This window comes from Stegastes partitus, unplaced genomic scaffold, assembly GCF_000690725.1.
Source record: "Stegastes partitus isolate 25-593 unplaced genomic scaffold, Stegastes_partitus-1.0.2 Scaffold1852, whole genome shotgun sequence".
NCBI lineage: Eukaryota > Metazoa > Chordata > Actinopteri > Pomacentridae > Stegastes > Stegastes partitus.
In genome coordinates, this window is record NW_007579583.1 from 210523 (window position 1) to 234497 (window position 23975).

The 23975-nt window shown below is 41.4% G+C and overlaps 1 protein-coding gene across 2 annotated transcripts in view; it reads left to right on the plus strand.

The window, feature by feature from the left end:
* Positions 1–23975, plus strand: part of scube3 (signal peptide, CUB domain, EGF-like 3) — an 80591-nt gene that overhangs the window by 19923 nt on the left and 36693 nt on the right. For both annotated transcript variants that reach the window (XM_008302667.1, XM_008302668.1), the window contains exons 2-4: positions 645–767; positions 6397–6522; positions 15180–15314. In XM_008302667.1, the coding sequence (XP_008300889.1) occupies positions 645–767; positions 6397–6522; positions 15180–15314 (384 nt within the window). The remainder of the gene's footprint in view (positions 1–644; positions 768–6396; positions 6523–15179; positions 15315–23975) is intronic.

The following is a 23975-nucleotide window of genomic DNA, read 5'->3' on the forward strand; positions in this document are numbered from 1 at the left end:
CCACTGCTGTACTTTGTGTTCAGGGTTAATTCACAAACGTTAGCATGCTTACACACAAAACCAAGACAGCGAACATGGCAAACATTATAACTGCTCATCATCTAAATGTTTGCATTGTCTTAGCATACTGGTGTGAGTTGTTGCACTTAAGTGAAGCCTCACAGAACTGTTTCAGCCCAATATAACCTGTTAGCCAGTTTTCTAGATGGTATAACCTTAGTCCTAATTCATTCTGGGGAGGTGTTGCTTACTTCAGTAAAACAGTTTGATGACAGTAAACTAGAGGAGAGAGAGATATGAGGAATGACATCTAACAAAGGTCCAAGGATGTTTGTGGTTCATTGTCGGTGAATTTCACTTGTTATTCAGACTCGTACATGAGCCAAATGTCCAGTTGATCATTGAAACTTCACTGCAGAATAATTAATAGGTTCCTATTTACTTACCGCATTACAAAAAGCAGGCTTGTGTCTCATTTGGCAATGTGATTTGTATTCATTTCCATGATTGTCCTTTTGTTTGTCTTTGAAAGTGCATTTTGACATTCAGATATCAGTTTTTGTTTTTTTTTTGTTATACAAACGTGATCCTCAAGAATGTTTCAGCTTCATGAACTATCTTGCTCTCTTTTCTCTCCTTTCTAGATGTGGACGAATGTGCAGAGGCACTTGACAACTGCAGCATCGATGCCATCTGCCAGAACACCCTGAAGTCATACAAATGTATCTGCAAGTCAGGCTATAAAGGAGATGGCAAGCATTGTGAAGGTAAGAGTCTAACCGCATTAATGTGCTCATTTTCACCTGTGGTTCTGGAGGCACGCACAGTCTCTGCTTCCTCCTGTGTGAGCATGAGGAGGATTTTTACAGTACATTGAATTCAAAGCCGCGTTTCTTGGGCTGATTTGCTGTACATCTCTGAAGGTAAGCCCCTGGGCCAATGACAGGCTTGATAAGAGTTTCTGTCTCAGTTAATGTAACTCATTGGCTTTAAGACTTTCCTGAAGAGGGAGGAGAGACACGGGAGAGAGCTGTGAATGGAGGAAGGGGAAAGCCAGGTGCAGAGTGGTCCTTTGTGACAAGATGAAATGAAGCAGTAAATTTCCTACACATGTTAGAGGAGAAAATTAAGATAGCGGCTGAAACGGCAGTCAGAGGCCCTGCCAAGCCGTCGGGGATATTTCCACAGCCAGAGGCAGGCCTCGTAGACTGTCAGACACAAGTCTGTTTTTCTAGCCTTTTTTCAATGTGCCCAAAGCCTCCGGATCATTATATCCCACAATTTTTATTACTATTATTACAAAACCATATTTCACAATGCCATTTTTTTCCCTTACTATTATTATTCTTTCATTTACTTGACCGAGTGCTTTTCATGGCCTTCTGCCTGTAGGTCATAAAAGTTTGCTTTATTGAATCTATTGTAAAATATGTGCAAGGTTGGGTTTCCATTGAACCGAAGGTTAGCTGATGGTTCCTCAAGGCTGATACACTTGTAAAACAAAATTCAAAAGAAGCATTCATAAAATAAGAAAAAACACAAAAGTGTTTTAGTAACTGGTGGTAACATTTAAGGCACATACTGTCTGGCTGCCCGCTGAATGTCACCTTTCACAAGTGCAGCGCTGCACCAGGCAAGACCTCTTTGTGTTAAGAAGGCGGCAGAAAGCATAAAGCAAGTTTCATGTTTACAAACTGCAGAGTTCTCGTGCTGGTCGACTGAATCCTCATTACCACTTGAACAGCTTCTACAAATGTGCTTTTGTGTACAGTTTGTGGTTCAGCACTGATATTTAGCTTTAGTGACGGCTCTAAAGGCTTGTTTCAATGTAAACTGAAGCTGTTGAGTTGGAGCAGGATTTGAAGATTCTTGTCCTTCAGTGTTTGGGTCTTAAGTTTTTCTGCGGGGCTTCACATGAAAAAACATAATATGTCCCTCTAAAATAATCAAATGACATGTTAATTGAATTTTTTAAGGTTACGTTCATTTTTTAAAATTATTAATTTCATTTTTTTTGTAATTAATTTTTGTTTTGAGTTAGACTTGATGAATTTGACTTTAGTTTATTTGTACCTTTTGAGTTGCTTTTCAGGTCAGCTTTTGTCAAATTTATTTATTTTTTTAAAGCATTTTCCGTCTTTCTGCTATCTATAGAATTCTAATCATGTGATTTTTAGATTTTTGTGTGTGGGGGCTACTTTTGTTTTCTTTATAAAAGACATTGTTGTGTTTGCTTTTATCGTTTAATATAGACACAATTTTGGAAATAAGTTCACAACACCTTGTACACAGCAATAGAAAGAAAGAATCATTAAAAACATATTGCCCCCCCTCCCAAAAAACAAAAACAAAACAAAAAAACAACAACACACATTTAAAATGCTAGAAGACTTACATTAAAAAACTGAAAATAGCAGGTAAAATCCTGATAATTTTACATTGACATTTGCTGACAAATATTGTAATGGTGAAACTTTTACATCAAACGTTGTAAAAAAAAAAAAAAAATTAATATTTGTAAAAATACAGATTTTTTTATGTAGACACTAGCACAGTTTTGGCCAGTTTTTGTTTGTTTTTTGTTGAAAAAAATATCTACCATTTTCCAGTTTTTCATATACCTTTTTATCTTCTTCAAATAACACATATCTGTAAAATAAGTAAATGTTTTTGCTGACTTAAATACAGTAAAAAAGGGGTAATTTATAAAGAAAAGAAAAGAAAAGAAATAGAAAAACTATTTGAAAAAATACACATTTTTGATCGTTAGTTGTTATCGGTTATTTAACAAAATGAGAAAAATCTTTAAAATGATAGTCATTTTTAAAAAATAACAAATTACCAACCAAAAAAACAGTTCAAAATGGTTATTTATTTTTTATTTTTTAAGGTGTATTCATGGAAAAGTCTCATTTAATCCAACCATAAAATATCACCTTTTTTGATTTTTTGGTTTTGAATGTTTTTATATGAACTACTTTTCAGAAGTGAGGTGAAAATGATTTGAAAAATAATGCCAAGGTTTTTTTTTTTTTTATTATTTAATGTCGTACAGAGTGCAGTAACCTATCCAATCTTTTCTTTAACAAGAGCACAGCTGTGCACTTGTATAAGGTTTTTTCCAGCTCCTTTTCAGGTAGTAGTTTTAAGCATCTTGGAGATCCTGCTGCAGTTTCTCTGTGGATTTGGACTGTCTCGGTGTCCTCTGTTTCCTAATGTAATCCAGACTGACTCCATGATGTTGAGATCAGGCCTCTGTGGGGAACAAGCCATTTGCTGCAGGACTCCTTGTTCTTCTTGCAGCAGAAGATAGCTCTTGGTGGAATCATTGTCTCGTGCTGCGGAATGAATCTGGCACCAATCAGATGTCTTCCCGATGGTACAGCATGATAAGACTAAACATCTAAAGTGTCTAAAACGCACACAACAATGCGTATACATCCACATCTTGCGGATACAAAGGGACAAAACTTTGGAGTTGATGTTGTTGGACGTGACAAGCATTGAATAAAAACAAATTCAAAGCAAGTGGAGGAGAATCAATATTGTATTAACATGTGGTGGGTGTTTGAGGTTTAGAGCAGAGTAGAAAAGTGATGGGTGATTGTGTGCTGTGATCGGGGAATGACAGAGATGTGTGGGAAGTGAATAAGCAGGGAGCAGGAGAGTGTTTCTTTGTTTCAGTCCCATCCCTCTGCTGTCAAGTCCAATTAAGCCCTGAGAGAGTCGGCCTCAAAGAGGAGCTGAGCAACCGGGATCATCGGCCCTAAATGGGCCAGTAAGTGCTGAGTGGAAGTACTCTGTGTTCTCAGTCCACCTCGTCTAGGTCTCCTCAGTATGGGCCCCTCAACCATCATCATAACCATAAAAGACAACCCCACTTAGGCTGTCATACTGGTCTACAGTCTCTTTTTATCTTTCTGCCTCCACTCTCTCATTTATGTGTCACATTTCCACAGTTTTAACAACTAGGACTGAACTTTAGGCTTCAATCGATACATTGGTCTAATGGTCAATATCTGCATTTTATTAGGTATCGACTACCAATCCATCTGTGATGTCAGTAATGTCAATAATGTCAGCGCTAATTTATTCGTGATTCCTTTCTGATGACATACGTGCACATAAAATAATTTACTCAAACAATTTAATTTCCTTTTTAAAACTTCTTGGCCATGTATGTGCTTTGTTTTAATAGCTGCATATTTTGCCACTGACTTTATTCCCCTGGTCATGGTAGAAAGGTTTTTAGTGTCCCGTAGTGAACAAAATGCTGTTGACACTTTAACATTGTGCCAACAGTAAAATTCCAAGGGGAAAAAGCAATGTCTTGGCATGAAACTGGTCGAATTTTAGGATATTAAGTATGGCATAAAAATCCTGGCAATCAGTTATAGGCTTTAAAAGCAAAACCAATATCAGTAAAACTGTGGCATGTACCCAAGTTACATCAGTAGCAGGTGAATCAACTAATTACCACAGCTGTTGCCTCATCCATGTTTATCTCATAAGTACTCTTATGAAAGTAGAGGTGGAACAAAACAGATCATTTAAGCTCTCTAAAACTTAATTGCATAATTATGGCTTAATTATATGCACATATTTTAAAGGAAACGTTCATCATTTTTGAGAAATATGAAGCTACAGCCAGGAGATGGTTAGTTTTTCTGAGCACAAAGACAGGAACGGCATCTGCCAACATGTCTACAGCTTACAATGCAACATATTGCATCTTGTTTGTTTAATCTGCACAAAAAAATAGAAAAATAAAAACTCTTGTGACAGCTTGTGGTTTTGTTGGAGTCTATATTTAGACCTGTTCCCTGGCCGGGCATTCTTTCTTGGTCTACCTGGAGTCGTCAGGGTGAGGTTGCCACTGCTCTGCCCTGCACGTTACTCATCATTTCACATTTTACATTTTTAACAGTTTCTACAAACAAGACATAAATAGTGTGCTTTCGATGTGTTGGTTAGCAGATTGTGTTACCTTTTGACAGAACCTCTAAACGCTTGAAGTTTCCCCATTTTCAGTCTTTATAATAAATCTACCAACTTCATATTTAACTCTCTGAAGCCCAAAACTTGATATTAGGTTTGAAAGACATGCCATTTTGAAAAATGCCAAAATGGTACTATTTATCAGAGCCAGAAACTATAAGAACTAGTGATGCACGATATTAAAATGTATCCCATATTGATATTTCTGATATTGCTGATAACCGATATTACCGATGTTGATATTCAATTTTTATTTACACCGAAAACTGAGTACAAGTAAGCACTGTGAGAACATGAAAACTATTCAAAAGAAGCCCATACCACATTAGACCACATAGCCTTTGTTATTACATAAGAAAGGTAAAACATTATTGAATTGTTCTTTTTTGACATATTTAACATTCATGTCCAGGACCATTTAAGTAAAAACATCTGTGAAATAGCAGCAATATCAAATGTAGAGACAAAGGCACTAATGTTTGACAATCATCGGTTTTTCACATCGGCTAAATTAGTTCATTGGACCGATGTATCAGAAAAAAACACTAATATTGGCCGATACCGATGTGGTCGCCGATATATCGCTCATCCCTAGTAAGAACTTTCCAACAGCCCTTGGGCTAGTCATCTGTGATGTAAAGCTCAGTTGGAAAAATTGTGATATTCCATCTAAATGGTTTATTCCACATGTTTCTTTTAAATATCCACTAAAAATAAAATGTTTGAACCGACCAGATTAAACCGACAATAAAATAATTCTGCTCTCTTTGGCACAATCATGAAGCCATTACAAACTCAACTGTGACCAACAGTCATGTGACAAAGTTATAATGATTTCTCGGCTGAACTGCAGGCCGTGCTTACACAGCAGAGAGGAGACAATTACGGATCAAATCAGAATTGGAAGTGGTAAAATATCTGTATTATGTAGACTCAGCATTGTCTTCCAATATTGGGAAAAGGTGGCAGCACTCGATAAACATAAAGAAATTCAACTTTAGTTCGTTTTTTTTGTTTTTTTTTATGATTTATGGCATTGTAACTTTGTTTCACTGCACGAAAGACAATTTAGAGTTTTTTCTACTTCTAGCCATGCTTGTGCTGTTTCCACAAAGGTGCAGGACTTTATATTGCAGTAAAAAATGAGCCCACAATGAGGAAAAATGTGACAGGAGCAAAATAAACACCCTAATTCTGTTTGGAACTCATGATATTAAGGCACAAATACAGGAGTGGTGTCATTTTTCAGTCTCTGCAAAAAAAAAGATTAGCGTTGTTTCCAAAATGTTGAACTATTCCTTTAAGGCTGTTCGTGCTTGCTAAATCCTAAGTGGTTCTTGATCGCTTCAAGTTACTAAAGTGCATTTTCTCACATCCGTGTTTATCTTCTCACTGCAGATGTTGATGAGTGTGCGACTGATTACAACGGCGGCTGTGTCCACGAGTGCATCAACATCCCGGGAAATTACAGGTGCACATGCTACGATGGATTCCGCTTGGCACATGATGGACACAACTGTCTAGGTGAGTGTATGATATGTGTGTGGTTGAGTGTACTTGCAGCTTCAGTGCAAGTTAAACCAAATTTTCGCACCAGCTCACTCAATTATGTAGGTGAACGTTGTTGTATAAGGGGCTTTTGTCAGGTGAACACATACAGTATATATTAGACTGCATGTGTCACATTTTAAACCCAGCCTGACATGTGCACGCATAAATCCTTCTCTCTGCATGTCTAATATCGCGTCATGCATGGTAATATATGTTTAAAGGCTGAACTGAGCTCTCATTGGACTGCTGCATCAGATATTAGCCGTTTCCTCGTGCACATAGCAGGTAGTCTCCATATGTGTTTTCAGAAAAGGAAAACGGAGCCCTTTTTTATATAATAACTCTGATGAAAAGAGGGAAATTTATGAAGAGCTTGACCCTGAGCCTGGAGCTCCGAGTGAGCCGTCAGTCGACGTGCTTTCCCATGGTTTAATATTTCACCAGTGTGCCATTCATATTAGGCTCACAGAGGACGCATTACACTTAAAAGGTTATGAAATGAAGGAAAATATGGTGCTCTTCCTGCTGCTGGAAGCTGCTAAACACAGACATCATCTGCCCACCCCCCTCCTCCCGTCTTTCTGTCGTGCTTCTTCTTCCCCCATCCACCCACCCTACATTCCTTTTGTTTTGTTTTGAAACCCCCAAGTCAGACCCCTGCATTTCACTTGATATTAAAAGACCCTGGTAGCTGCTGTGAGTTTGTTGTGGAGGAAAAGTAAGACGTGACTTGCTACAGCGGATTTCACATTCAGGTGAAGTGATGACAGAAAAACTTATCAGTACTTAACAATGATTCACTGTGAAAGGGCCTTTACATGCAGGCACAAGGCAACACTCCTATCAATCCCACATTTACTTGATGAATTGCATGTAATGCTGGGATTAAGCTACCCTGGAATGGAAAACACTCACATCTTTATATCGATAATAAACCTGTTCTGACTTGACGATGCTCCTGCGACTCTCTGTCTCTTTTAGCCTCGCTGTGTTTCTGTCTTTCTCTTCTTCTCTTCCCCTCACTGTCTGCCTCTTCATCGCTTGCTGTATCTACAGTGTAAAGCAGGGCTATTTTCCAAGCCATTTAGCAACGGCGTTCAGCTGTGCATGGATCATTTGCTGTGCCGTGGATCAGCTCCTGCCTTGCATGCAGGTGTGTAATTGCAATATATGGTTGTGTGGCTGCTGCTATTGCATCAAACAGAGTTGCATCCATCGATCGCTTTGATATAATTTGTCATAGTGAAACACACACGATCAAACACAGAGCGAGCTTTCAAGTTTTTTTTTCTTCGCCTGACATGTTTTATTTTTTCTCCAAAGTGACTTTTATGCAAGATGGCAGAGACCTCTTTGGACAACTTGAGTTCTGTCTCAGGAATTCTCTTATACTCCTGTGAAGATATTGATCCAATACATTATTAAATAAGTAAACATTTTTTTCAACAGCAGTACAGCAAACAGGGATTGAAGACGCAGTGAAGAGTATATATGCAGCTGTCAAGTACAAATCTCAACTCTTGCCTTGAGACCTGAAAGCACTAAAGACCTCTTTTTCTTGAGAATTTAATTCATTCTAATACCCCTGCTCTGCTCTGCTAAGGGAATAATCCTCAGCACAAACACAAGGGAGGAAAGGAAGAGGTATAGCAGCGGTTTCATGTTAAGGCCCCAGCTTCCTCTTCCAGGTTTAAGCTCCTTTTGGCCCCTGAGAAAAGATTAGTCCCCCTTGGCCCTGGAATGGAGAGCCTAAGCAGCTGGTTTCCAGACGAGGTCAGACCCTCAGAGCCCTTATAGACCAGATGTGCCCAAGGCAGCAGAGAAGGAGATGTTCACCTGATCCTCAGAAGTTCACAGTGAGTTTAGAGTCTGAGATCTTTAAGGTGCTTCTCTTTGAATTTACCTCGTGTTGTTCTTCCACAAAGCTCCAGTGATTTAGTTTGATTTTTCATGCTTACATCACATCGCGGTGTACATAACTTCCTTATTTCATCCCTCCGAGGCTCCTCTTCATTGTGCGACTGTCACCTCAGGGACGCGAGTTAGACCAGCGCACACGCACCCCTGTCAATGTCCTCTTTGTTTGCTCACCGCCGCACGTGCCACACAGCTCCTTGTAATTGAATGTCTTGGCAGCATAATGACATTGGGCGGTGGCAGAAGGCAGCGGAGCGTGAAGCAGAACACTGCCTGGTGTGCCTCGCTGGGGACGCTCTAGTTTCTGAGGTCTCCCCTGTCTGCCCTAAAACCCCACAAAGATGTCAGAAAGTCAGCAAGGTGGAAGCAATGCAATATCACAGCACGCTGCCCCAGTCTGCACCGAGTGAGATGTCGCTCACTGTATAATTTACCTCACACGGGGCTATTGTATCTTCTCAAAGCTCACCGAGAGAAGAAGTGAAGCATATAAGAACTTGATTACATCTTTTATAACTGTCACGTCTGTTATCTCGCGGAGGTGAGGGCGGGATGGGATTTAATCACCACACCTCCTTCATGGCGAGGCTGTAAAGGATTTTTTGGAGTCTGAGGAAAAACAGAGGAATCAGTGTCAATTTAATCCAAAACACACATCCTCTTTACAATGAAAACCAGATGCAGGAAGGCTATTAGTTCCCCACTGTAGCACCAGCGTCCCCACATTTATGACCTGTGTGTTTTGGTTAAGGTCCTACAGAAACCCAAATACACGCTTATCATTGTGAGTTCGTTAAACTCTCTCAAGTAGCTTAATATCATAAGCATCTGCGCAAATACTCCCTTTCCTTGCAACCGCAAATGATAACATTTCACTTCTATCTGGAGCTCAAAGACAAATAAAGATATTTCTTGTGTTATCATAAGTAGAAATGCCACAATCGCATGCACCCCGAGTGTGACTTTGTGCAAGAAACAAATGCAGGCTTGAAATAGACATTACAGATGTTTGACAGAGCACCACCAAGCTGCAGAGGGATACGCTTTTGTCATCGCATTGTTTTCTTATATTCATCATTCTGCCATTTAGGACATGTGGCTCCCTGTTGCCGGAGAACTGATGTGGGCCTCCACATACTCCACACACACAGCTTAGCAGGCCCACGTTCCTTTGATTCCTATTGACCAACACTGATTTGGTTTATATTGATTCAGCAGAGCTCAATTCCCTTTGCAATCTATAGGGAAATGAATGCCCTTTTACTTTAACCTTCCCCAAAGACGTAACATGATCTATAACACAAAAGCAATGTCATTATAGCTTTGGAAAGGGCTTTTGGAGAACAGCTTTGAAGTAGCAACTCAGAAAAGGTCAAGTCGGTTAACACTGTTTAGTGTTTTGCTAGTGGCTGTAATTGTATAGAGACTTTTTTTTTTTCTTTTTTTTTGCCAGTGACATTGAGGATGTCCATCAGTCTTTTGATAGAGATACTTCCTCTGTCAACTAACACAGGCTCTGAGTCACTGCTCTTGTCATCCTCCGGTATCATATTGTAAGGTTGACTAATCAAACAGGAGGTTTCAGACTGATGTATTATTGACCAGGTTCTGATGGGAAACAGTAGTCATCAAAGACCTTCACGCTGATTTGCCCTGCAGCCTTTCAACTGCGTTTCTTTTAAGTGTATTGGCTGCTCTACCAAGGCAGTGAAGATAACCTCTGCACCCCCCAGAATATATTTGATTCTAGCTTGGATGATGTGCCTCTTGCTACCACTTTTAACTTCTGAATGTGAAGGATTTGAGCCGGGGCACTGGTGATCTGGTTAACACCTCTCCCATTATACCCTGAGGGGTTCAGGGCGGCACAGACACCACTGGGGCTTAGCGCTAACCCCCCTTGCTTTCCTGCTGCAGATGCAAACACCCGGCTTTCTCCCCAGTGAGCGGTCGCTTTTGCTTTTGTTGTGACATGCACAGATCGGGTTTGGACAAGAGAATCTCTCAATAGCTTAGAGGAGAGGAGCTGGAGTGATGAGTTAAAGGATAGATTTAGGATTGGTGCATTAGTTGGCTCCTGAAGACTATCAGCTCTCTCTCTGCTGCTCTTCTCTCAGGATTCTTCAGTCCCATCCACCATGAAATGAACAATTCCAGCAGAGCCCACTGGCAGGGCTTTTGGGGGAAACTCAAGCCTGAGATTGGGCTTAGGGATGTAAGCAAGTAGCAGACTGGGAGCCGTCAGACGTCAGTGTTGGGCGTCTTGTCTCCCCGGCGTAGCACTGTCCACCCAAACACTTATCCTGGGGTTCTGTTGTTAAAATACTTCCAGACTCGTTTTGGAGGAACAGAGGAATACCATTTAGCATGATCTTAGCTCATAGTTTTTCATTTAGGAAAGAACTTAGTGAGAGATTGGACCTAGAATCGAAGTCTGTGCTTATTTACCAAAAATGGTTACCTGGGAGACCGTCCCAAAGTCAAGAGTCTGAGTTCAATCAAAGCTGTATTAGTTTTGTGTATGTAACAGCATAAAAATCAAGCCTTGCTGCTGATTTAGAAATGAAATGCTACAGTAAACAGAGATTTTTATTTGTGCTTGCGGAGCAGATGTGAATCGGTGAGCTGTATTGAAACAGTGGGTCAGGCAGACAGGAAGCGCTGGAACTAATAAATTGTTCAAAGCTAAATACTGTAAGTGACTAAGACTTCCCGCTTGCAATAGTCAACCACACTTCTAATGATTTAAGAGAGTGTGTGTTCTACAGATGAAAGATCAGGACTTCCTGCAACACATCAATTCATACAAACTGAGCTGACAGGTGAGATCAGAGCGAGGCTGCATGTTTGTTAACATAAAGCCAGTTTCAGCATCTGTGCAATCAGTTCAAAACTGACATTGCGGTCACTGTTCAGTCAAGTGGGAGCAGAAATGTGCCGCTGAGCTGCAGGAGCGGACTCAGAAAAAGAGGAAATCCTGTAATCCAGTTTAAAATAAGAAAGGATCTTGTTTTAATTGGAGCTGGCTGTGTATGTGCCACTACTTCCCACTGATGCTCAGTCGAGCCACGCTGATGCCTGTTCGTCTACCAGAACAGCTCAGTCCCCCCACCCCCCCCGCAGCTATTTTGCTGCCTGTCGCTGCACATGGCTCCGTTTTGCAGCCTTATTAAAGCATGTGTGCCTCTTCAACTCCTGTAAATGAAATGCCCAAAGAGGCCAGTGTCCGTCCACTCACCTCCTTGTCTCTGGTCTGTCTAGACCACAGAGACAGTTCTGTCTGGTCCAGACAGAAACCAAGAGATGGACACATGGACAGCTTTGATGACAAATAGCTTCAGTGTCTCACTATCGCTCCTAGCTACAAAACAACGACAGAAAAGTCTTGGCCAGCAATAAATGGCCCTTGAAGTTGCTGAACCTTTAAAAGAAACGAAAGCATTTCTCCAAAATAAGGGTTCAGGAGTTTCTGTAAGGCAACCACCGTGTTTACATGGCTCTAAAGCTCTGCGCAAGGCCAAATGTTATATATACAGTCAAGGCTATCTGAGAAACCAGCGGACATGGCCTCCGCAAACACAACCAATCTCTTAATCTCTCTCCGTTTGAACCCTCCTTTTCCCTTCGTCTCCTAAAGTGAAGCAGGGATAGAGCAGAGACATGTCTCATTTTTCAGAAGTGAGGCAGCCCTTTTAACTTGATTAAGACTTTTTTTTCTTTCCGTCCTCTCTAGAGAATTTTTAAAAAATGTTTTAAGTCCAAATAACATGAGCACTTCTCCTGGCCATGCCAGAACCCCTTTCCGCTTGGAAATATTTGCTTTGGACGCCAGCCTTGCCCAGCACACAACACAGGCAATTATGGGAGCTATTTAAACAGGACAGATCTACTGACAGGCGACGCCTCATTTGGAAGGATGAAGGAATCAGGAAATGAAACCTTTATTGATGCGCTGATGGTATGGAAAGAGAATTCCCTCGGGCACTTTGAGGTTTGTTGCATATCTCATGGGCATTTTCTGCATGCTTTGAGAACTCTTGTTTGTGTGGCCTTTGCATGTTTAAATTTTTGGGGTTTGAGTGTGTTAAAGAGAGGAGAGGAGAGGGAAGGGCACAGAATAAGAGAGAGATTTTTACGTGTTTGTTGGGATGTTTTCCTCTGAGTTGTGGAGGTTTTTGGTAACAGTTTATCTGCAAAGGTGCAGCTGGAGGTTGCTGGCAGCTTTCTTCAGCTCAAAGGTGTTTTCTCTGTTGCTGCCACTTTCATGATGGAGAGATGAGAGCATGAGGTCAACACCAACCATCCACACAGCTGATTGAAAGCCTGGCCAACTCTTTTTCCCAAATTGTCCTTCCTTTACTCAGACTTTAAATTGTTAACTTTGCTGGACAGCTTTTTTTTTTTCTCAGAGGCCTGTGCTTCACCTGGTTGCAGAGTGATGCTTTTCCCATCAACTTCAACTGACATGACACTTTGTTTTTAGTGGAAAGAGACAGTTTTGCTGATGGAATGTGAGAATAGGAAAGCGGACTTGGCAAGCTGACGAGGGTCATGAGTGCTACCTGCCACTGACCTACTTATCAACCCAAGAGGCTTCTGTCTAGTCAGGTGCCACTCTGTGAGTGCACTTTGTGTGTGTTTATGCATTGGTGTATTCACATGTCTGTGAATTTCAGTATGGAAAAAGATGAAAGAAGAGCACAGAGTGAAGTTTAATTTCTAACTCTGCTCGGGTTGAGAATTCCCTAGAAAGGAAACTTAATCTAGAGGCTTCTCAGACTGGACAAATAGACAGTAAATTAGTTTCGCATGACAGTTTATTAAAAAAAAAAAAAAAAAAAGAAAAGAAAAGCCTTGTGTATACAGCAGATTATTAATGCTTCGAGCAGAGGGATGGATAAGGTTCCAGTGTGGTTGGTAGGAAGGGACGAGGAGCCCAGGTCTCCAGGGGTAGAAAGAAAATGGAGTGTCATCTCCAGGGCTGCACCTAAGTCATGCACAGGAGAGACTGGTGTGCCAAGCTCTGTTTCATGCCAGACAAGTAAAAGCTGCAGAAGAAGCACACTATGCAAGGTCTTTCATACTGAAAATAAATGAAGAAATCAAAAGATTAACAGAAACTCCACCACAGTTTGTTTCTGTCGCGCCGAGTGACACAGTGAGTTGGGTCGGAAAAACTTTTGTGCTATTCAGAGAGAACAGCTGGAAGAACGCAAGTCATTAACAGTGGAAATGAAGTCAGCGACTCTCGTTTGTGGTCAGTTTTTCTTTGTTGCTCTGTGGCAGAACAAGGCCTCAGGCGACACCTCACCAAATGCTCTACCTTTGTATGCACTTGAGGTGGCGTGCCAGCCCCCCCCCCCGGAAAAAAAAAGGCTCTCTCCTCTTTCCATCTCTACTTTTTCCTTTCCCTCCTCCCTCCCTCTCCCTGCATTCCTCCTGTCATGGGGCTGACAGACACTCGTCATCAGCAGGTACTCTGGCCCAGGTGGATCAGGTTTCCCACTTGCCAGGGGATTATGCTGCATGTGCATTTTTATGGCTTAGTGCTGCACAGTTGGAGGTTTTCAGTGCAACTCTGGTGTGCTGCCATGTCAGATAACCATTAAGACAGACACGACCTCCTCAGACAGCTTAAGACAAACTTCTCTGGTTATTTAGTATATCCAAACAAGTTTTTTTGTGCCTCGTGCTTTCTCTTTGTCTGACATTTGCACTCAAACCACAGCTTCCGTCTGTTCTGTCTGCTCGGAGGGACTTGTTTGAAATGATTTTACATCACATTATATTTCTGAAGAAACTGTTAAGAATTTATCACTTTTATACCAATGTGGTAATATTGGAACTTTAAGATGTTGGTGGAGCAAACTTTTATTTATATACTGATATCAGTTCAGCTTCAGATAAACGTTTTACACAAAGCATGGCGAGTTTGGTCAGCTGGTCATTCAACCCAGTCTCACGGCAATTTGTAAAACAGTCACGAAATTTAATCTATTGTTTTGTGTCCTGGTCCACGATTTGCCCGACTTTTTTGTGTTCCCGAGCATGAATTTGAAACCAATTGTTGTTGGTTTCGTGCTGGGGAACACGAAAAAGTCGGGTTCAGTGTCTTGCCCAGGGACACTTCGACTGTGGAGGGGGCAGGGATTGAACCACCAACCTTATGGTCAGAGGACAACCGCTCTACCACCTGAGCCACAGCCGCCCAAATGCTAAACATATTACATAAATATAAACATAAAAGTTAGCCAGTACATTACCAATGTCACTGTGGGCATGTTAGCATTTTGCTCAAAGAACTTCTGTGCCGCAGTTACAGTCTCCTGGAGCATGATTGTTAACTTTTTTACATAATTTAAAACAAAAGAGTCTATTAATTTTTGTGCCAAATGACAAGGAGTGAGGCTATAGACTGTTTTTTTCTTATTTTGTGAAAAATACAGTGTTGGTTTGTTAATTTTCTAGATATAGATATTCTGCTGTAATTGAGTAAAATGTTAATAACTTTATTTTTACTGAGTTTTACTTTGAAATGGATCTTTTTTTTTTTTTTTGCACTCCTGTCCTTCATGTCTGATTCAGATTGGCTTGTCCAATAAATGGGTCATGATTTGATCCCAGAAAACCGTCAGACAAGCATTAATCCGTGTGATGTTTGTTCTGTCTTGAACTGCTCTTATTAATTTCTCTTTGTGCGCATCTCCTGGCAGATGTGGACGAGTGCTCCGAAGGCAACGGTGGATGCCAGCAGATCTGTGTCAACATGATGGGCAGCTACGAGTGTCGCTGCAGAGAAGGATTCCTCCTGAGTGACAACCAGCACACCTGCATCCAAAGACCTAAAGGTTACTCACACACAGACGCACACAGACGTCAATGATGGTGACTTATGGAAAACAGCAGGAAACATGTTGTTCAGTGGCGGGGTATATGACTTCAGGTTGGAAATTATGTGGTGAACGCTCTTTCTAAAGAATATTTAGATGACGCCACTTTTAAGCCCTTTGTAAAATGCAAATGTTCAGATCAGGCTATTTTTTTAATAATATGATGAGATTTAAACTGAGAATGGGATCAGCCCCAACAGGCCTAAATGAAAGGTGAAAAAAGGTAAGTCTCCAGTCTGAAGGGGGGGAAAAAGAACAGGGATAAATCTCTTTTTGTTTTCCACCCACCCTTTTAAATTGAACCAATCTAGTGCTTGGCAGCATTTTAAGGTATCTGTGGTATGAGAGTGGCCTACGGGGGGCTGTGAGCAGAGAAAACAATTAAAGGTGTAGCCTGGGGCCGACACACCTCTTGTTTATAGAGCGTTCCTGTGGGATGGAGACGTGACAGGAGAAGAAGAGCCAACTTGCTCTGAGGCTGACTCACTGAATCACAGGAGCGCCACGGACATGCAACATTTATAACGTCATAGCTGTATTTAAAGCAATGTTAGCTTTCAGAACATGTGCATCCTGTCTAGTCGCAATTTTCTTCAGTGACCAAGTCTGTTAAACACTGTGGTTGTAGTTTGTGAAAGATTCATTGTTGTTTGTTAAACTCTCACGAAGTGTCTTATGTAAGGGTTTGCTGCATTTTTTATACTATTTAATACCATTTTACAAAACTGTTGATTTATGTTTATGCTGGTTTTAACAGTTTTTCTTTCCTTTTGGACAGCTGTGAATTCTTCTGGCTGCAGAATTTTATTTGCTGTCACCAGAAGCTTTTGATAGTAGTGCAAAAACATAATATTCTTGGCTTGAGTTTTCCTGATGAAAACCCCGTCACATAGATATTAAAGCCAATTACAATGCCTGTAACATTGAAATGGTAAAACCGTGTGGATGACAAATTAAAGGAAAAACATGAATTTATGACCCCCTACACTGAGGGGATCAAACATGTTCTAAGTGATCACTTTTATCCTATGATGAAAAACTCCAATCCTATTGGGAGTGGTTTCTTTCAGGATGACAAAGCCTCCATCCACAGGGCATCGGGACCTTTGATGAGTATGAAACTGCTGTGTATCATGTGCTATGGCCTTCGCAGTCACCAGATCTCAATCAAATTTTACACCTATTGGAGATTTTGCACCAAAATGTTAGACAGTGCTCTCCAGCAACATAAAAACACTACATGAGGGAATATTTTATCTGTTCAGTTGAAGAATCAATTCCAAGGTGCACAGAAACTGTTCTGGTGACACCTTGCTAAGGCACATTATATTGGTTTCTCCTTTAATTTGTCTGTATATTAATTATTGTGGCTAATAAGCTTAGTTTTGCATTTTAAGAGGCTCTAACTAACCACATTTAAAATTGTGACATCTTTGTGCATCTTGTCAGTGCCTCTTGTTGGGTGTTTTCCAGAGCAAATGTTGTTAGGAACATCAGTATCCACGGTGAGGTGCTGTCATAATAAGCATGTAAAAGTCATTTGGACATCCAAGAATGTTGGAGCCCACACACTACACTAGTATCTATTAGCAAACAGTTGGTGATTTAACCTGTTTGCCTCTTGGTAACATTAAACAAGCAAGTAAGCTGAACTCCCACTTGGAAAGTAGAAGCAGCAACTTGCCACTTTATAGTCTCATATTGTGCCACTATTCAGCAAATCAATCAAAATCTCACATGTCCCCACAGTGTGTCCTTTCAGTTTTTCAACTCAGAATAATGCAAAGGTGGTTCACTTCAACATGACTGTGTAAAACCTCGTTTAAGGGCTTTTATAAACAGGCTGTTTTGCTCTGACAACCAATAATGGAATGGCAGAAGTAAACTTTTTATATGGTAACAGCTTTTATTTTATACCTCCAAGTTTATAACATGCACAAAACACAATAATGACACAATAATTGACCATGTGGTACCTTTTTAAACAGTTCTCAATAGGAATCTATAAAAGACTCCTGTTTCGCCAAAGATGGCAGTTGCATGGCACATGCCTTGCCTCAACCTCTGTTGTTTGCTTTGTAACAGCTGAACCAGGAAACATCCCACGAACCGTGTTGTTGCAGGGACACAAGAGCAGTGTAGTCAATCTGTGCACACATGTAGTCAAAGTATAACCTGTGGGGAAAAAGCTTTTAAACCTTATTTCGTCACAAACTCACTAAATCTTTTGAAATGTGTTTTAATCCGATTTACTGGCGATTCTATGCATGCAGTTTTTGTGTCAAGATGACACTTGACTTTGCAGTCATGGTTCCAAATAAGGGCCTGGTCTTGTTTGCTCAAAATAACCACCTTGGGGGGGTATGTTGTCAAGATGGCTGCCAAGTAGTGAGACGTGCCTTGTTCTTCTCCATTGTGTGTTTCACAGCCCACGCAGCCTCTGTTCTTTATTTGATAGATTTCTTCATAGCTCTGTAAAGAAACATCCGATAAAATTAACAGTTGTTATCACTGCCACAAAGCACATTTATTCAATGAGTAATTATCCAGCTGTCTTCAGATTCTTCAGCTCTGCCAGATATGGGCTGGGTCTGTGTTGTGAATCTTCTCTGTTGGCTTGTTGGCTTTGCAGCTCTCATTCAGAAAGCTCAGACAACATGCACAGCAGGATCCGAGCGTCTCTTCATATCTGCCCTCCTCGCTTCTTTTGTCTTTTCTGAGATAAGTGCTCGTGCTGGGAGTCATTAGATTGTGATGTTCCTAATTTCCCTGGATGGTGAAATGAGGATCTTGGAAGTCTGGTTTATGAGATCAGTCTGGCCTAGTGAACTGTCAGTGTTTACATTTCATAAACGCAGTGTTTTTTGAGTGGAGTGAAAAGCCGGATCATGTGTTTCAAAGCCCTACTACTATATCTGTGCTGTCATGAACAGACAGAGCACCGGTCCGATCTCACCGAGCTCCCCGTCTCTCTTTCATTTTGTCCTTCTTTCTTGATAAATGTCCACAGTTCCTGTTAATCTTCCATTTTGATATTAATTTTGTCTTTATTGCTTCCAGATGAGGCCCATTTGGATCAAGAGATTAAAGCCGCCATAAATCTACAGACTTCCTTCAGTCATCCGATAGTCACCCTGTCATTGTTTCATTATTTGCAAAAGACACAGACAGAACAACTACTCATCTGCTTATTATTACTGCTCTTATTACAACAGTGTGTGTCTGACTGAAAAATGGAAGCGGCGAGGAAGTGACTTTGCCGAGTTGTTGGGCAACAGCGCTGCAAAGAGCTGCCGCAAATATCACTCTGCTCCCTCACTGAAAAATGATGCACAAGTGGCAAAGAAAAAAAGATCATTGAGAAAATGAAAGCTGATTTAATCTCCTGGCCAAGTCAGTTTAAATGCAGCCCTCCATCCATTCTGCCAGCCCTCCTCTTAAAGAGCAAAGCCTGGGGTGCAGTTTGCTCATGAGCTTTATTGTTCTCATTAAAAAGACATCAGCTCTCCATTTCTTTCATTAATGGGTCAGGTGTGCCCTGGACAACTTCTACCGCTCCTTTCTGGGGACAGTGGCGAGCTGGTCACTGCGGTGCCTGGCGCTACCAGTCTGTTTCCCCTGCTGGTAGCAAGCCCTTGTTAGCAGTGAGTCTGTGCCAATTAGACAGCAGGGGTCTGCCAGCCTCTCAGCTAATGACAAGGCTGCTGCTGGCCTGTCTCTTATTAGACCTGCCCCTGCCCCCCACAGCAGGAATAACTTTGGCCAAATGAAGGCTCCATCGTCGAGCTGGCCAAAATGTAACAGTTCATTTATTCTCCCCAAACATTTCTTCCAGTCAAGGAATAAAGCCTTTCAAAGGGCAGCCAAGGTTCTTAGTGGTTGATAGGAATGCCATTTAGGTCAAGAAGGGTTCTACTCCTTTGCGTTTGATTTATTATCTCTTTTATATAGGAGGAAGACGGGGATGTATGTGCGTGAGACGGGATCCAGCACATTGGAATTCAGGAATTTCAGGCTCAGTCAACCCACACATCCATAATTTCAGTCCGGTGCATTTTTGAATATCCGGTCAGGCAATTACATTAAGTGTGCACTGATGGTGCGGTTATGTAAGTCACATATAGTGACTTATGTATTCAGTCCATTTGTTTTCACTTCAGAATACATAAAACACAACTACATGATTTGAAAGTCGAATCATCCGCTGTGCAGAATTTACTGTGAGGCAGTGCAAGGACCATGTTGAACTTGCACAAGTTTAAAGGGGAGATGTAACTTATAACAAGAAGTTGAATCCTCTTAATCAAACTTCCGGTCACTGCCAATCAATAAGTGTGGCTGGCATTGTGGAGGAAGCTGCAGAATTGCTGCAAGGAGTCTAGAAGTTCATGCCAGCCTGATGATTACATTACAAAGTGTCCACATCTCATTGCAGAGAAAAATTTGATTACACAAGCCCCGAGGCTTCACTGTCACCTTCCACTGCTGCAGGAGTCTGTAATAGGCCTTTGCACTTAAGTCTTTAAAGTGCACAATCAGAAACAGATGAACAAGCAGAGTGTGCAGTCAAGAAGGAAGTGTAACTTGTAAAAATATATCTTGTATCAACAGAAAAGTGATGGATATTGAAAAGAATATGGCCCTCTGCAAAGCAGTACTTTTCTTCTTATGTGAAATTGTGTTTACCAAAGCAACATTTCCATATTAGAAAACATAATAGAACCATTTCCTCCAAAAATTAGCCTCATTGTCTCTTATCAGCCATCTGCTTGTGGATGCAAGTGTGGCTTTTTTCCGTACAGTAGACCTTTTCTTTCCAGGAAATGTTTACTTTGTCAGTGCAAACCTCTTCCTATGTTTACAACTTTCATTAGCTTCCCAAAGGGCTTGTTACCCCGTGTGCAGCTAATCTCTCCCTCGCTCTCTCTTTCTCCAAGTCAAATATGAACACAATGGACATGATGGACATAATCACACACACACTTGCGTGCCCAAGCACACAACTCAATAATTTTCAATTTAATTCTGCTGGAGGCACATTCATGCATGTGCTGTTATGACATTTAGACGCAGACTGTGGCACGTCGACTTCAGGATATGTGTTTTCTGTGCTGGCCAAAAGTGCAACAGAATAAGGAATTTTCCAATAAATGTGATCAAATCCATAATAAACGGTCGCATCATATTCTCAGTTAGTTTTGCTCTCCAGCTATGGTTTTCCTCCTGTTTGGAATCAGTCACAGGGTCATTGAATCCTGTTTTATTGCTGTTTTTTTCTCATTGTAAATGGATAAAATAACCTAGTTTCTTAGAATGCAATATCCATTTAGTCGACTGGTTCACATTTTAGTTTCATGAAGTAATGCACTTAGAAAAGGCCAGTTTTCATCATTCCAGTGAGGCACCGCTTAGTGTTTTAGACTACAAAGGCTCAGGCTGTGTATGACTGTTTGTATTTGTGCAAGAAAGTTTTAGAAGTTTTTATGTATGTTCATGTCCTGCTATGTGGTTATCTCATTGTGCAGGAGCCAGCATGGTTCTTACACGTTCCCCCTGTTGGTTCTCAGTAGGCAGGCCTGCCTGCCTGTCTGTACACTGGCCACAGAACTGTTTTTACAAGTGCAGAAGTCGCTGCTCCATTGCTCTGCAGCCCAACCGTATAACCAGGCTCTTTTCCTATTCTGGGGAAATGGAGCAAAGGCTTCGTGCTGAAGAGACGAAGACATACCGGGCACTTTTTTTGTCCCTTTTGTCTTTCTTTCCAGCCCTCCACTGGTCTCTTCTTTTTCTCTTTCTGTCTCTTTCGTACATTATCTTCTCTCATCTTCCCTCTTTGTCCAGACTTTCACAGGCCCCATGCTCCCACTCCCCCCACCACCACCCAATTCCCACCCTTTAACAAATATACATCACTGGCTCGGGCTTTAGCAAATGTTGGCTGCCTTGCCACTGAATTCTCCGTACCTCATTTGAGACGGGCATCCCTTTTGCTTGTGGGTTTGTTGAAGGCCATCTCTAAGCTGACCATCCCAGCATGCTGCTGCGGACTGCCAGAGTGCCAGTGGGGTTTTTCCACTAACACTTGGCTGTCATGGCTTTAACCAGAGAGCCAGACTGAGCTCTGCAGACACAGATGCCTTCTTCAGCTGCCTCTTGCTTTGATTTTTGGAAAGAATGTGTCTCTGTAATTCCATATTATATCTAATTTCTTTTGTATCTCTATATTAAAGAGAGTTGTTAGCCTGGATGTGCTCTGCTGTGTTGTCTGTACTGTTGGGAAGGTGCCTGGCTCCTTTGGGACGGCACAGTGAGGTGACCTTGATAGAATAGGAGGAAGAGTGAAGGGGAGAGTGGCACGTCCCCAGCAGGTGCTGCACAACTGTCTGTGACAGAGACGCTCTCGAATGCATGTGTCACATGCATACATTATGCAAATACACCTGTGTGTCAACGCATACGCATACTTTAATGTGTGTCTGCTTGCATGCACAGACTCACACAGCTTTCTCAATACACAAATTTATATACCATTGCTTCTACACACTATACAGCGGAACCCAAGAGATTCTCAGGAGACTTAAGCCTGCCCACTAGATCTCCTAAAGGTCTCATATGTTACAAATTGTGTTTTGTATGTCTTAAAAAGTTGGAGGTGTTCAACGAAATATGAATATGACAATGCTTACTACTGATATTTCTCTGGCCATCTGTACAGCAAGATGACCTCCAGGCTTTACAGGCCAGTCAGATTTTTTTCAGTTTCCAAGTTGGAACTGAGAAACCAAAAGTCATAAAGCTAAAAATGTGCATAACCTTGCCCCCTCACTGCCCACTTGTTCTGAGGTGAACCGTTCAGAATGAGCAGCTACCTCACAGTCGACCAGATTTATTTACTTTCTATAGCTGCTTCTGCTACCTCTAAAATGTCTTTTCCACGAGCAAAGCACAATATATGTTCTGTTGTTGACTGCAAGAGTAAACACAAGAGTCTTCATGCACTCCCAGAATCTGAGGAACTAACGATCCCGTGGATTGTTTTTATTTCTGATAGCAATGTCACCGCAGCAATAGGAAAATCCTTAGTGTTCGTGTGTTGCGCAGCTATTGTGCGACCATTACCATTGACTTTTTGTGCTGCGAAAACTGTAAGAGTTTCAGAGATGATGGAAACTTTAACAAAGATTTGAAACCAGTAAACAAGACTGTGTGGGTTAGTGTAATATAATGTCAATTTTTGTGCTTCAGTGCAACCTAAACTCAGCTGCTGTGAACTTCTCTCCTGCCCTCTGTACTTACATACACTGCATTTTATTATAGTCAAATTCCAGAATAAAGCTGTTCTCATTCATGTATTTCTCTGTTTCTGCTGTCAGACAACAGAACCAGTATGACATAGTGATAGCCCATGAAGACTGCATTTTAACTGGCAGTCACTTCAGAGCCATTTGCTAACTGCAGCTCTGCACAGCAAAATGTGCTGATTTTAACATTATTGGACAAAATCACCATGCATGTGAGTGAAAAACAAGACTGACACTGAAACAGCCTGTTTATAACAGATCTAAAACCAGGCGTTATACAGTCAAGATAAAATGAACCATCTTTCCAGTATTTTGAGCTGAACATTTTAAAGACACATTCTGGGGACATGTGAGACTTTCATTAATCTGACTCAAGTCTTCACCAGTTTAGATTGGCTTAGAATATGATACTCTGCGTATGTATGATCATATGGGAACAGTATGTGCTTTGTTCCGTTCTTTGGATACTATATACTAAACTAAGTTGCACAATAAGCGCTCTGGCAATGACATACATCAGTCCAGACTCTCTGCTGTCTTTTCCATTCTCGGGCTGTTTATGCTTTTAGTGGCTCCTCTCTGAAAAACGGAGAGAAATGAGCGGCCTCAACAAGACCTTTGGGAGCTGCAGAAAATCAGACAACCCAAACAGTAGCACTTGGATGGATTCTCCCTGCTCTCTATGAACCGAGTCGATGGGGAAGAGTTACTTCCTTGACCGGCCCGCTGCCCTGTTGCTCCGTCTGACCATCTGCGCTGTGGCTCAGCCCAACCCAGTCCAGTTCTTTCCCATTCTCCTTTCCATGCGCTGACATTTTTATCCTCCTATTAAAACTTTTAAGGGCCCATTATCTAAGAGGAAGGAATGTTGCTTTAATAGTGTGGTGGCTCCATGCTTAGGCCCCTTCTTTTCAGTTTGTATCCACCCAACACTAGCTAGCTGCTTAATGTTCTCCTGCAAAGAGGGGACCGTCTCCCCTCTGAGATGTATGACAGCAGCTCAGCGCGGACCATGAGCCCTCTTTTCACTGCCCCCAAGCACTCAGAGCAGACTATAAACCCTTGGCATGCCTTCCACTACTTCAGCCCCATTGTTTCAGTCTCCCCACTACATGGCTCTCAGGTTTAAGAGAGCTCACAGCACTGTGGTGAAGAACTTGTAGCCCCCTTGGATCTTTTGTTTGAGGATCACAGGAGTTGGCATCTTAGCTGGAGTTGTTAACTTTTCTTTTTTTTTTTTTTTTGTGCAGTTTCTCATGTTATGTTAAAACTCCTGCTGTTGAAATTTTACTGTTGTTTATTTTCTTGGTAGGCAGGT